At 40.9% G+C, this 15,399-nt stretch overlaps 1 protein-coding gene across 1 annotated transcript in view; it reads right to left on the bottom strand.

The window, feature by feature from the left end:
• The window catches only part of LOC306943798 (ras-related protein Rab-6B-like), a gene marked incomplete at its 3' end in the record, with an annotated part of 14,178 nt that extends 1,954 nt beyond the window's left edge, over positions 1-12,224 (bottom strand). Inside the window, exons 1-5 of the mRNA XM_079530324.1 lie at positions 12,144-12,224; positions 8,448-8,506; positions 6,860-6,913; positions 6,097-6,202; positions 1,569-1,680 (exon numbers count right to left, since the gene is read on the bottom strand). Of these exons, the coding sequence (XP_079386450.1) occupies positions 1,569-1,680; positions 6,097-6,202; positions 6,860-6,913; positions 8,448-8,506; positions 12,144-12,213 (401 nt within the window). The 5' untranslated portion in view covers positions 12,214-12,224. The remainder of the gene's footprint in view (positions 1-1,568; positions 1,681-6,096; positions 6,203-6,859; positions 6,914-8,447; positions 8,507-12,143) is intronic.
• Between the last annotated feature and the right edge of the window lie 3,175 nt (positions 12,225-15,399).

Below are 15,399 nucleotides of genomic sequence, written 5' to 3'. Positions count from 1 at the left end.
GCATTAGTTTTGCACAAAAAACACTCCTTGGGCTAAATTAGGCCATATCCAGTTGACCAAATGTGCTGACCTAATCACGTTTGTGTGGCCGTTTTCCTCCCAAGGAGTGTTTTTTGTGCAAAACTAATGCTTGGAATGGATTCAGAATCATGAAATCACCCTAGTTTCATATGTCACATGCTACTTAAAGAATTATGAAATTTTGACTTTTTTGCCTTATATAGGATGTTAAGGGTATGGTCACATATTATGCTAATAACTCAATTTTCCCACGGGAGTTGAATTTCAAACTTTTAGTACATGTTATTAGACACCTTTAGAAACACATTGGTGAAGAAATTTCTTGGTAACGATTTAGTTCCCAGATTTTCATAGATTTCTCTTACTATTACTTATAGTATACTGCATACTCATTTTATTAGAACATACTCTTTAAATGGGAATGCCACCCATATTCAACATTGAACTAAGTAATTAATATATCTTAGAGTTGTGTGGAAATAATAATAAAAAATCCCTCCGTTCTGTGTAGCCTAGAACTGGAGGTCTAGAACTTGGGGTCATGTGATCAGTGACATCACGAAGGTGTACTTTTTGGCATGAAGATTACACCTTCGTGATGTCACTGATCACATGATCCCAAGTGCTAGACCTCCAGTTCTAGGCTAAACAGAACAGATTTTTTAATTATTTCCACACAATAACTCTAAGGTATGCCTATATTAATGACATAGTTCAATGTTGAAAATGGGTGGTATTCCCCTTTAATTTGTTGTTTTGCAGAGATGGACCACATTGCCTGTACTTTTGGATTATTGTAAAAAGCGGCACATATGTGTAATATACAGTACAAATATTTATTAGGATTTTAAATGTGTAAATATTGACGAACAAAATCATTATCCAGGATCCTATAGTGACGTATTGCAGAGGTCATACAACAATTGTATTGAATCAAAAGTGCCCATTTACAGAGCACATCCGTCTACTTTACTAACTAAACTATGTAGCTCATGATGTACCTCATGACAGTGGCTATCAATGTGGGGACCAAATGGACCCTTACAGGTACAGTATGTACACTCTTAGTTACTGTATGGTGGTCCTTTAACCCATTTTTGGCAGAAACCCCTGTTGGTGTTTTAAGCATTATGTTATACTTTAGCTATTGCCACCGAGTGGCGCGCTACGAGCTTGTAGGTCTGCTATTTTTGAAAAATCGTTAAAATGTGGCGCAAATCATTGAATATATATTTCAGAGCGAACATTTTTAACTAAAATATTTGCTTCTGGGGGGTCCCTGGAACGACATATTTTGAGATGGGGGTCTGTGGCCCAATAGAGATAATTCTGGGGGTCCTTGACATGAAAAAGGTTGAGCACCACTGACATAGAAACATAGGTTTTTCAGAAAGATGTTAGGATTTAGAAGCCTTTTTTTCAATCAAACTCAGTCCAAAATGGGTTAAATGAAAACATTTGAGAACCACTGTCATGCACCATCAGTCAACCACAAATTGACAGTGGAAAAATCAAACGCTAATTAACAATCTTTCACAGCTGCTCACCTCTTCTCCTCCAGATCCGTCTTGTTGCCCACTAGCATGATGATGACATCACTTCCTCTCTCCGTCCTGACGTCGTCAATCCACTTGCAGGTCTGCTGGAATGAGTTTACATCTGTGGATGCCAGAGATGTAGCTTTGTTATATAGCTGGGTCTGAATTCGTTAAAATCGTGCACTTGGTGACAAGTTTTTGATTTTTGGTATGGTGGTAGGTATGGTTATAAGGTTTTCAAAAACCATCGCAAACGAGTTGGGAGCGCCCCCTAGTGGTCCGTTTGCAATGAATCTAATATTAAATGGGTCAGTATATGGTTATAAATCAAAATAATTGATAAAAGAGATTTTCCAATGGATTCTATTAGTATTGGGTGTGCTAAATAACATACTAAAAAATTAGGAAAAAATAACATCTGGAAAGGCATCATTTTCAAGATGGCGTCCACGATGGCTGCCGGGAGCTTAAAATGCCTATAAACTGGTATTTAATACATAAAAAATCATAACAATTATGCACTTGGTGACAAGTTCTTGCTTTTTGGTATGTTGTTAGGGATGGGCATAAGGTTTTCAAAAACCATCGCAAACGAGTTGGGCTCGCCCCCTAGTGGTCCGTTTGCAATGAATCTAATGTTAAATGGGCCAGTATATGGTTAAAAACCATAATAATGGATAAAAGAAGAAAATCAATGGATTCTATTAGTATTGGGTGTGCTAAATAACATACTAAAAATGTAGGAAAAAATAACTTCTGGAAAGGCATCATTTTCAAGATTGCGTCCACAATAGCTGCAAAATACCTATCAAGCTTGGATTTAATATGTAAAAAAAAAATAATAATAATTGATAAAATAGATTTTCCAATGGATTCTATTAGTATTGGGTATGCTAAATAACATATAAACATTTTGGGTGAAAATAACTTCTGGAAAGGCATCATTTTCAAGATGGCGTCCACGGTGGCCTCAGTAAGCTTAAAATGCCTATAAACTGGGATTTAATACATAAAAAATCATAACTATTATGCACTTGGTGACAAGTTTTAGATTTTTGGCATGGTGTTAGGTATGGGCTTGAGGTTTTCAAAAACCATCGCAAACGAGTTGGGCTCGCCCCCTAGTGGTCTGTTTGCAATGAATCCAATGTTAAATAGGCCAGCATTGGATTCATTGCAAACAGACCACTAGGGGGCGAGCCCAAATTGTTTGTGATGGTTTTTGAAAACCTCAAGCCCATACCTAACACCATGCCAAATATCTAAAACTTGTCACCAAGTGCATAATTGTTATGATTTTTTATGTATTAATCCCAGTTTATAGGCATTTTAAGCTTACTGAGGCCACCGTGGACGCCATCTTGAAAATGATGCCTTTCCAGAAGTTATTTTCACCCAAAATTAAATATGTTATTTAGCATACCCAATACTAATAGAATCCATTGGAAAATATATTTTATCAATTATTTTGGGGTTTTTTTACATATTAAATCCCAGCTTTATAGGCATTTTGCAGCTATTGTGGACGCAATCTTGAAAATGATGCCTTTCCAGACGTTATTTTTTCCTAATTCTTTAGTATGTTATTTAGCACACCCAATACTAATAGAATCCATTGAAAAATCTCTTTTATCAATTATTAAGGTTTTTAACCATATACTGGCCCATTTGATATTAGATTCATTGCAAACAGACCACTAGGGGGCGAGCCCGACTTGTTTGCGATGGTTTTTGAAAACCTTATACCCATACCTAACATCAAGCCAAAAATCAAAAACTTGTCACCAAGAGTATAATTGTTATGATTTTGTATGTATTAAATCCCAGTTTATAGGCATTTTAAGCTTCTGGCAGCCATCGTGGACGCCATCTTGAAAAAGATGCCTTTCCAGAAGTTATTTTTTCCTAATTTTTTAGTATGTTATTTAGCACACCCAATACTAATATAATCCATTGAAAAATCTCTTTTATCAATTATTATGGTTTTTAACCATATACTGGCCCATTTAATATTAGATTAATTGCAAACAGGCCACTAGGGGGCGCTCCCCACTCGTTTGCGATGGTTTTTGAAAACCTTATAACCATACCTACCATCATACCAAAAATCTAAAACTTGTCACCAAGTGCACGATCTTGTTGATTTTGGACGAATTCAGACCCAGCTAATAGAATATTGCTCTCAGATAACAGGCCACATTATCTGCAGGCGCAGCACATTGCTATATGGGGGCTGTGTGCTGTGCTGTTATTCAACAAAGCTGAATAACACCAATTTATTTTTACCCCTGCAACCCTACACATGGCACTCAGTTTACACACACATTTGCACCCAAAGGATCACAATGGAAGCTCTTGTGCTTTTTGTATTTATTTAATCCTGATGGATTTGTACAAATATATATCTCCGCTGTCGGAAAGAAGCCACCTAACTCCAAAAAAATCAGGGAATGAAGAAAACCGTATATTTTGAAAACAAAGCAATACTGCCTCATCAAAGTTGATGCTATGACTTTAATATATTGTCAATCACTTCCATGAGACGGGGAGAGGTGGTGGAGTTAGTTGCTTTTAGTTCAAAGGTTTTGTCTGGAGGACTTTTTACTACTTTTCATTGGTTCAATATTTTCGAAACAAACACAGATGTAAAGGGTACTCAATAGCACTGGTTTCAGTCAGATAACTCTCACTGGGGTGGTGGTGGGAGCAAACAGTGCATAACAACCAGTGGCGTGCACAGACATTTAGAGGGGCAGGTGCTCAAGTGGAAAAAAGGGCACTTTGTGCAGCGCGTGGAACCGGCCGGTTGCCTTAATAGTGTGAGATTTATAGATTGTGGGGCCTAAATAATATATTAGAAGCTTTTTTATCAAGAATTGATCAATGTTACCATGGTCCACATACTGTACAGTGTAACTGTACAAAAGAAGGAAAAAAAGGGCACATTGCCAAAAGGGCAGGGGGTGCTGTAGCACCCCCTAGTGTCTATCTGTGCACGCCACTGATAACAACAACCAACCAGGAACCATATGCAGAAGGAAGGCAGGACGAATGCATGCAGTCTAGAGCCAAATTCCAATACCGAAAATCCCTGCCACTCACTCGCTCACTCACACTCGGTCACTCCAGCATGGCGAAATATAATGTGACCATCTTGGGGACTTCACACAACTTACATGGAGGTCTTTAAATACGTGGCCTGAATACCGCTAGGTTGAACTCTTCTAATAAACAACCTGCAACGATTTACACTCGGACACTGACGTTATGTGACGTCTACACGATTGTCACATATTTCAGCGGGTCACCAATTTCACCGCAACACCACCATGCTGGAGTGGCCGAGTGTGAGGCCTCATTCACACGTACCAAACACCAATCAAGCAAACGACCAAACATTTGCTTGATTGGTGTTTGATACGTGTGAATGAGGCCTGAGTGAGCCGAGATTTGGGGTATTGGAATTTGACTTATAGGTTTGATTGATTGATTGATTGAAGAATTTATTAACAGTTTGCAGAATTACAGTACATTTCAAGCACAAACTCAATACAAAGGCTGTTAACTGTGAGTGGACGACCCAATTAAGCATTACACTTGTTTCCAATAGGGTCCACCATGTTCAAATCATCAAAACATTTAGAGACGTACAAATAGACACTTCTATAGACAGAACAGGAATTCATCATAAAGGAGGTAAAAAGGGAAAAGAAACATATATAGTGAGGGGAAAAAAAGGTGAGCTTAAATACCCCGCCCAATTGGTCAGCTGACTGCCACATCAGCGTATGACATGGGGGTCTTGCAAACACTGTATATACACCCACACATACACTTAGTAATGCAGCGCATTAACCCCTCGAATATATGTATGTGCCCTTGAGCACATCAGCATGAAGCCGCTCAACGTATATCTGACTGAACCAACTCCACAAGCTACGTATCATTAATATGCAAAAACGGTCACGGTTTCCTCCTGACAGCAAAGATATGTCCATGTATAATTATTATGCAGAAGAAAAAAACAACATTGGTTGTTTGCTGCAATTGAGAAGTTTCGTTTTTTGTAATCTGTCTGCAAGTAACTATCATGCTTTATTCCATCAGTGGACTGACAATGTATCAATCAATAAGTGCGTGCAGAGAAAACACAATGCCTTTTCATAACAAGTAACACCACTTTGCTTTCGTGTCAGACATGGAAGAGGAAGTAATCAATCCATAGGGGCTGCGTGTGCTGTGATGTACCGTATACTTTATCGATATGGAGATGCATTATTATATGGTAGCCATAATGATAAGAAAGGTCACCGGTTCCCCCTGCAAAGTAGATGTGGCTGTTTTATGGTTGACATTTATGCCCTATATTATGCTTTATTATATCTAGGGCATCAAATAGAATGAAAGGCAGGCTAATAGACAAAACAATAAAACGACAGACAGACAGACAGACAGACAGACAGACAGACAGACAGACAGACAGACAGACAGACAGACAGACAGACAGACAGACAGACAGACAGACAGAGGTACTAACTTGTGATATCATAGACAACCACAGCTACGGTAGAGTCTCGTATGTAGCTGGGGATGAGGCTCCTGAATCGTTCCTGACCGGCAGTGTCCCACAGCTGCAGTCTTACCTACACACAAAGGCACGTATGCAATGTGCGGGCACACACGCACGCACACACACACACACACACACACGCGTGCATGCGCACGCGCACTCGCACACGCACACACACACACACACACACACACACACACACACACGCACACGCACGTGCACGCACACACACACACACACACACACACACACACACACACACACACACACACACACACACACACACGCACACACACACACACACAGTACATAACAATGCAACAGGGGATTACACATGCTCCCCAAACCCCATAAGAATACATGGATACAAACAGATCCACACAGATACATACTATTTACTAAAAGGCTGAAAGTACCAGTAGAGAAATAGGCCAAACACAACCTAAAGCTTATGATCGAAAAGGTCATGACTTCTTATATCTTCTCTATAACTCTGTCATATTAACCACCCTAGGATAATCTTGGTAATCAATGAAGAGAACAGTACAGTAATTAAACAAATTAAATCAAAGAGTATATAGTCAAAGCAGGGGGGGGGGAAGTAGGTCACTGAGACGAAACGCACTGATGGCAGGACCACTAAAAGCAGGTGTGGCCCAATATGTTCTCATGATGAGTATGTGTGTAATGTGTATGCAGGTGACACCAATCAACAATCAAGGTTCCATACTGTTCGGTCCTCCAGGTACATGGTTTTAGAAAGGAAGTCAATCCCGATGGTTGCCTATGAAACAAACAACAACAACACAAGACAGAGTGATCAGCAACACACCAGACCTCCCAAACAAAATGTCTTCCTGCATATGGCTGGTCACGATAGTGGCCAGTGTGAAAGAGCAGGAGAACACAGAAAGCTTTTTTCCCCCTTTTTTTTGGAGGGGGGGGCAATAAGTGCTGTAAATTGAATTATGGTGTAAAGATAATTTCATTTGGATTGCCCTAAGGAGTCAATCATTCAGACCTGTGTGCATGTACCTCGATTCAAAGAAAAGCCCTATAGCAAGAAAAAAACTGAATCCTCTTTCGAAGAGCATAATACTCAATTGCTGCAATTTCCTTAGGATGATTTCATACAGTTCTTGTATTGGAAATCCACTGTTGTTGCACATGCAGTACTGTATATATGAACTCTTTAACAATGGCGATCAACGCTAAATACAGAATACTTAAAGGACCACTTCACCACTTTTCAACCTATCTTCATATTATAGGTCCTCACTAATAATCATGAAAAAAATGGCACACTTTTTTTCTACTCGGTCTGTGTCTCATAGGAGGGCTGTGGGCAGTTCAGAAACCGTCTTCCAGTGACATCATCGATAGGGAATACAAGCTAATAGAAACTGCAGGCTTTCTAGTCCTGAAAAGTTGCAATGCGAAAATGGAAGCTATCGTATCGATAATGAAAATCTAAACATTTTTGTAAAAAAATCTTGTTTCAAAACAAATCTGCCTAATGATGATGTCACTGGAAGACGGTTTCTAAACTGCTCACAGCCCTCCTATGAGACACAGACTGAGTAGAAAGAAATCGTGCCATTTTATCATGATTATTAGTGAGGACCTATTATATGAAGATAGGTTGAAAAGTGGTGAAGTGGTCCTTTAAGTTCTCCATCTCTGCCTCATCATAACTAGTTTCTAAAACCTTAGCCTCATATTAGGTACCTCTCCCTGCGCTCATACTGTAGCTCCGAGATGAGGTCCCCGGATCGTGCCATGGGCACATGTTACATTTTCCAACTGACCAGGGGAGGCGCTAATGCTGCCTCCCCGGGCCACAACTTCCTTGAAAAACATGGAAGCCGTTGACTAAATAAGCGATTTAAATACTCGCTGCAACCCGTCTCAACCATTACGTTTTGGATATGATGTGAGGTCAAATGCGGAAAAGGGTAACTTTACTGTAAAGTGGAAAACGTGCGGTGGTTATGAAACGCGGCGGAATGAGACCTCATCTCGGATCGTGCTACAGTATGGGTGGAGGGAGAGGTACCATACGTATATACGGGGCTATAAAAACCAGAGTAATCTAGTAAGAGAGTGGCGACACTATAGCATTGACTCCCATTGTAACAATGGAATGCGGAAGTGCTCATTCTATCTCAATGGGATAGTTCCAATGTTTGGAACTATTAGCCCATAGGCGCCCGCTTTGCGGCGAGATCAAAGCGTGTCGCCGCTCTCTTACTATTCCACTCGGATAAAAACCTGAACTCTGAGCTGGTTCTGGCTGTGGTTCTGGTATAGAGTCTCACCTGGTACGTGTTGTCAAAGCTGTCATACATGAACCTGGTAATTAGAGACGTCTTCCCCACTGTAAGATAAGATAAGATAAGACAAGATAAAATGTGTTTAACAACATACGACTGAAGTTAGCTTGCTTTACTTAGCTTCAAAATATTGGGATAAACAAGTGCAATTCGAATCATCATGATGATGCCAAAACATTAAGAGATCAATTTACATTTTGATCTTTGATGTGTCAAAATACCATGAAAACCAATAATAAAAAAAAAAGAATCACACCTGTGTGAAGTGAGGGCCACTCTTATCATCATACATCATCTCATTCAATGGGGATTTAATGTTTGTGTAAGACGGAAATCTACACTAATAGCTGAATATAGGAGGGGCTAGCACCCCTCAAAAAGTGAGGGCAGAAAATTGAAAACGCCAATTGTGATTGGCCGAAATGACAGAAAGTGAGGATGCCAATTGTGATTGGCTGGAATGTGATGATGTATGATGATGTATGATGATGTATGTTGGTAAGAGCGCCCCTCACTTCACACAAGTGTGATTTTTGAGGGCTCCTATATACAGCTTTGCTGCTTTTGTCCCCACACGTCTCAATATTTGCCATTGACAATGAAAGGAGAAATTAGGTCAAATGTCCGCCAATTATGACGTAAATTTGTGGCAACATAAACATTAAAAGCCATTGACGGTGAAGGGAAACTTTACGTCATATGTAGAAGAGCATGTTCATGAGATGATGTATGATGATGTATAATGATAAGAGCGCCCCTCACTTCACACGGGTGTGGTTCTTGATAGATTGAATACTTTATTAACAGTTTGCAAAAAGTACAGAGGTACAGTTACAATAATGCTATAACCCCAGGGGGCTTGTTTTGTTTCCATTGTGGTCCTAAATGTAGCTGTTGCAGTACAACCTTATAGCCATAAGCCATTAACTAAACGGCATTAGAGGACACATCTATGACACAATGAGACTAAGAGGAAAAATGTTTGGCTGGTGAAAAGCACGAGGGGAACGAACGACAGACATTTAAAACAAAGTACAAACCACATCACTTGCGCAAGCAGAGCGCGCGCCGCAAGTATACTGCGATCGGCTGGGTATGTATGTCGGTGTTGTCCACCGGCCAATAAGGGACCACCATTCTTGTTGACGTAACTAAGGTACGTTTGTTGATCGGCTGGGTATGTATGTACGTATGTATGTATGTATGTATGTATGTATGTATGTATGTATGTATGTATGTATGTATGTATGTATGTATGTATGTATGTATGTATGTATGTATGTATGTATGTATGTATGTATGTATGTATGTATGTACGTATGTACGTATGTATATGTATGTATGTATGTCGGGGTAAGCATGGTGGTCCCTTACTGCTGTTGATGGTGACGTAACTAAGGTACGTTTCAAGGTTGGTATACGGTCAATAACGGGTCTAAAGGATTTAAAATGTGCTTGTTGTAATAGACATTAGTTAGTAGTAGTACTTGCGCACTCTGCTTGCGCACAAGTAGGCCGTTGGCACCTCGACAGAGTGCATTTCTAGTTAGTTAGGACTGAGTAAGGCCATAGATTCTGATCATCATATGCAGACATTGTGAGATATTTAATGACACCATTTTGTTGTGAGTTTAAGATCGTGATCTCTCCCACCTGAACCTCAAGGTGAACCAATCGAGCCCCATTTTGTTGACATGCATGTCTGGCGTATACAGTTGAACTCACTAGTCTTACGGATACACGCAGCCATTTCTTTACATTATATGTAGGCCTATAAATGCAGCCTTCCCAACAGGCCCACCACGGTGCATGCCAAGCTATGCCCCCCATGAGTCACGCTCGGCATAAAGAACAGGGGTCATATCCATGTTGGTGGACATTTTTGTCACAGTTCAATTTTTGCCACGGACACACAAAATGAGTACAGAAACACATAAAGAGATAGCCCTGAATGACTATAGCAGGTCTGTAACTCTGAGAGAGTACAAATGGAGCCAGATGGACCCGTACAGGTCCATTTGGCCATACACTCTCAGAGTTAAGGGGGTCCTTGCAAATAAAACATTTGAGCACCACTATAGTAGCCTACTAGTGCACTCCTAATGTGTCATAGAGTCGTATACAGTAAACAAGTGTCATAAATATTGTGAAGACAAACCTGGAAACTGACATTCAGTAAATTGGGTCTCAAAATAAGAACATTATAATGAGGTATAAAACAGAAAATCTAATATTTGCCATGGACAAGGGCAAGTCTTTGACAAATATGTCGGCGTATACGGACATGTTGATGACCCCTAAGTAAAGAGCAATTGTTTGGAAGTGTTGCTTTGCCAAAGGGGCAGTGGCAGTGCTACACAGGCCCAGCTTCAGCACCATGGAGAGCACCATTGCAGCATCCTATTGTATGACAGGCTGAAGAACTACACAAGGCCTATATACGCCAGCAAAACATATACTGTACAATAATGCTCAATAAACTATACTCCCCACACACACACACACACACACACACACACACACACACACACACACACACACACACACACACACACACACACACACACACACACACACACGTACGTTAGTTTATTCCATAGCAGGCCTCCAAGTTGCATTTATAGACATGCAGTGACCAGCAGAATGTTATTATTCTTGTACTATTTATGTTAACTTTGGCGTTATATACATTATACAGGGAAAGGAAAGGAGCGAGCCACTGAACACTGTCTGATGTCTGAACACGTAGCTTCTAAACCATTATCGATCAGTCCCCTTTGAATCTGTGCCATCACATCAAACCTCGCACACAGTTATTGTCACCCGAATAGATGGATTATTGAATATTAATATAATGTCATGGCACTGACACGGTGTTTTTATTGTTGTTTTTTTAATCTCACTCTTTTATGATAGTGAAGTGCCAAACGTATACGGCGGCGGGATGAGAGTATATGCGAGCTTTTAGGAATGCTACACAGACACAGCATCATCGACCAACCTAGGGTGTGTCCCGACCCGAACTGACACACGGGAGAGATATTTGTTTGTTGTCCTCTCCAAAATATAGGTATAAAAATTAAAATAAAACCATTAAACGCAAGAAAACAATCCTATATATATATGAAGGAAATGTTAATAAATGTTCTATAGCCGAGGTAAATGTGTATATGAAACTAATCGGTTATCTCGAAACAGAGCTGATATTTTTGTCGGTCACTGCAGTACAGGACCTATACTACATCAAAACACCCGAATTCATATTGTCTGGTACGATATAAATTATGACACGTTTCCATAAATAGATCTTGCTCTACGTAATTCAATGCAAATAAGTTTAATTCATGATATAGCTCGGTATAGATGTACACTTAAAGTCGGTTAGGGCTTGCAATGTATATGTGCGTGCGTTTTTTTTTCCACGACCTAATCACATTTTTTATAGGCTATAGGAGCTGCCAAGAACCGGTGAATCAACCACAAAGATCATGTAAAATATACGAAAGACTGATGGTGGTGGTCCACACATAGGACCTTTAAAACTTCAATATCAGCAGAGACAATAAAGACATGATCGCTTCGCTTCCAAGATATACGCTATAATAACGCCTGGCGATGAATGATGATAACCAAACATTCACAGCTGATCACTCGCGAAGAAGAGACGTATACGGGACTCACCACTTTGCTCTCCTAAAAACACGAGTTTAAATTTCCTCAGAGGGTTCCCCAAATCTCCTCCGGCGGACATGGCTACGGCGATGGAGCTGCTGCTGGGATTATTTCACAGTTCTTCTAAATACTCTGCTGCGGTTCTTCGGTCGTGTGTGTGCGTGTGTGTGTGTGTGTGTGTGTGTGTGTGTGTGTGCGGGGGATCCTCCTCTCGTCACAGTGTGATGGGAATGCAGCTGAGCATCGTCCTGTCAATGTTTGCGCCTGCGCGACCTCACCTATTTTAATTCCCTCACCTTTGCACAATAAAGATTTCATCTCAGATCCCAGTGTCTTTATATACATTTGACTCACATATTCAAAGTGAACTTGCAGGTTTATGTGGCAATATATGCTATATATTTATATATACAGTATATATATAGGCTATACAAAAGGTCATCATAAAAAAAACATTGTTTCTCCCTTTTGCCCTTTATGACATTTAATATAATAATATAAATCAGACTTTTTCCATTCTCATGTATGAGTATGACAATACATATAGGCCTACCCCCACATACAAGGTGAGTTTTGTTTTCTTAACCACTTATATGACAAAAGCAAAATTAGCCTCTAAGCTTGCAACATGAGCTTGTAGGGCAGGCCTAATGGTAAATGGTGCATTTATATAGCACCTTTATCCAAGGTGCTTTACAGAGATTGTGCATTACATTCACCCATTCACACACACACACACACACACACACACACACACACACACACACACACACACACACACACACACACACACACAAACACACACACACACACACACACACACACACACACACACACACATTCATACACCAGCGGAAACCATGCAAGGCACCAACTATAGCACATCGGGAGCAATTAGGGGTTCAGTGTCTTGCTCAAGGACACTTCGACAGTAACTCTGGGGGAGCCCGGGTTCGAACTGGCAACCTTACGGTTACCATCGAAGCCACTCTCAGTCTGCCTCAAGAGACTATGGGCCCTATTTGTCAGTGAAAACGCACCTTATCCTTAAACCTTTTTGCCTTTTTCACTATACTTAATCTTATTATTTTTGAATACGAATACGATTTTGCAACCCATTTTTTTCACCCAGTGTCAATTATCTAATGTAATCCTGGGCGCTACACTTCCTCTGCCAACCTGGGGGGGCAGCGGACTGACCTCATGCTTCCTTCTATGCATGAGTAGTCCAAGCTGCTTCTTCTCACCTGACAGGGGAGTTTCCCCGGCCAGACATTGCGCGTGGAAGGGACACGTTATTCCGACCAGTTCCTTTCCCCTCCATCAGGCGCCCCGGCTGGCCAGGGGGAGGTATAGTTTAAAGACCAGGATTACTGCATGTTTTTTGTGAGGGTATCTACCCTAGGGGACACGGGGAGAACATGCAAACTCCACACAGAAAGGCCCTTTCGCCAATGGGCACTGATGACGCGGAGGCGAGAACACGCTAGCCTGGCTAATAAGCCAGACTCAAATCACACTGTCGTTTGGTATTTGAGTCTGGAGATGCTGTGTATGGATCTTGTTTCCTGGGGGGCGGGTTCAAACATTTTCTCTTTGACCCAATTGGTCAGAGCTACTGTCAGTCAAAGGTCTCAAGCATTGAACGTCACTGTACCAAAGCCCGCCCATATTGCATACCGTGTCCCGATTGGCCACACCAGTTCTCTGGTGTAGGAAATGGGCGTACAATTGAGCCTCTCCAGACCGTAATCCGCCGGCAGGCACACGCACCCAGAGCCCACATCGTCCCCAGCGGGAATCGAACCCAGGACCTTCTAGCTGTGAGGCGACAGCACTACCGACTGTGCCACCGTGCCCCGTTAGTTGAATGTGTTTTTCAAAATAGTAAAAAAAGGCAAAGAAGTTTATAGGGATAAGGGGTTTAGCATGGATGAAAATAGGGCCTTATTATGTCCTATACCTGATATGTGAACCGTGGTCTCTTGCAGTGGGAGACATTTCTACCACTCTTCCAAGGCAGGATCACCGTTTGGCCATGCAGGGGGAGGTGTTGCGAGACCACATCCAACCACTGCAGTACTATAGTTATAGTGTGTTAACATAGTCTACCAACAGATTGGTTTTATGTTTTATTCATTCAAATAAATTCCGGATTTCAGAAGCGTAATTAGATTTTGTTGTGTTGAGAGATTACCGGTAGGTTGAACTTGAAACCAATGTGCACTAGTTGTTACTGCAAAGGAGCATGTAGTTAACACATAATTGGCATTTTAACTCAGTCCTGAGCACTACGTTAGTTAATACTTTATTGACACAATTGTATAAAACATTGGTCCAAACAATAATCGAAAACCCATGAATAAAAACTTTAAAAAGGCAATACATTAAAATATACAACACAACGCAAAATCCATTTCATCATATATACAACAGGAGCTTTCTGGTGCTCCAAAAGTGACAGACAGGCATGTAGCATAATATGCAAAGTATCTCTGTTATAGTGCCCACAAAGAGTGAGCTCAAATCATCAAACTCATGAGTCATGTCCACACATCGTTACAAACGGATAACAAAGGATTACTATGTGTTTACAGCATCTTTCTTTCTTCTCCTCAAAACATCCTATGGGATGTTCATCCTCCATATAGGATGTCATAGCCAGGTGTTAGACATTGTGTAAAGCCTAATTTGTGCTTCATCACATAAGTAAATCTATATGTGGTATTGTAATTCAATGCCACAGTTTTTAAAGGAGCATTCAGTGATTTGGGTGATTTGGAAAACCACCCAGTCCGCTCCGGTAACAAAATGTGCACATGCACGCTCTACAGTGGGGGGAAGTGCAACAGGCCAACAGCATGTGCACAAAGGCCCGCCCCCACTTGATCATGATTGGAGGAAGGCCCCTCTCATCCTGATTGGATGAAGGTTTTGCCACCCGCCACCAAAACTGAAACTAGGGTTTTTTGACCCCAGGGGATCACTGGGGACAGGGAGGAACTCCTTATATGGTCAGCACGCTCTATAGTAGGGAGGATTATCCAGAAAAAAATAAAAAATAAGTGATATTTGAATTAAGTCAAATCACTGAATATACCTTTAAGTTGCTTGATTCAATAGATATTTGATATTTATTACTGCCCCCCCCCCCCCCCCCTCTCCTATATAAACCTATTGTAATTTCAAACTCCATTTTAACCATGTTACGACTCCTTGAAAACACACGCCCCCTGCCTTCTGGTGACCGTTATTGTCCTTCTCC

This window comes from Electrona antarctica, assembly GCF_951216825.1.
Source record: "Electrona antarctica genome assembly, chromosome: 19".
Lineage (NCBI taxonomy): Eukaryota > Metazoa > Chordata > Actinopteri > Myctophiformes > Myctophidae > Electrona > Electrona antarctica.
Note: the sequence above shows the minus strand (reverse complement) of the source record. Positions and strands in the feature narration are given on the sequence as shown.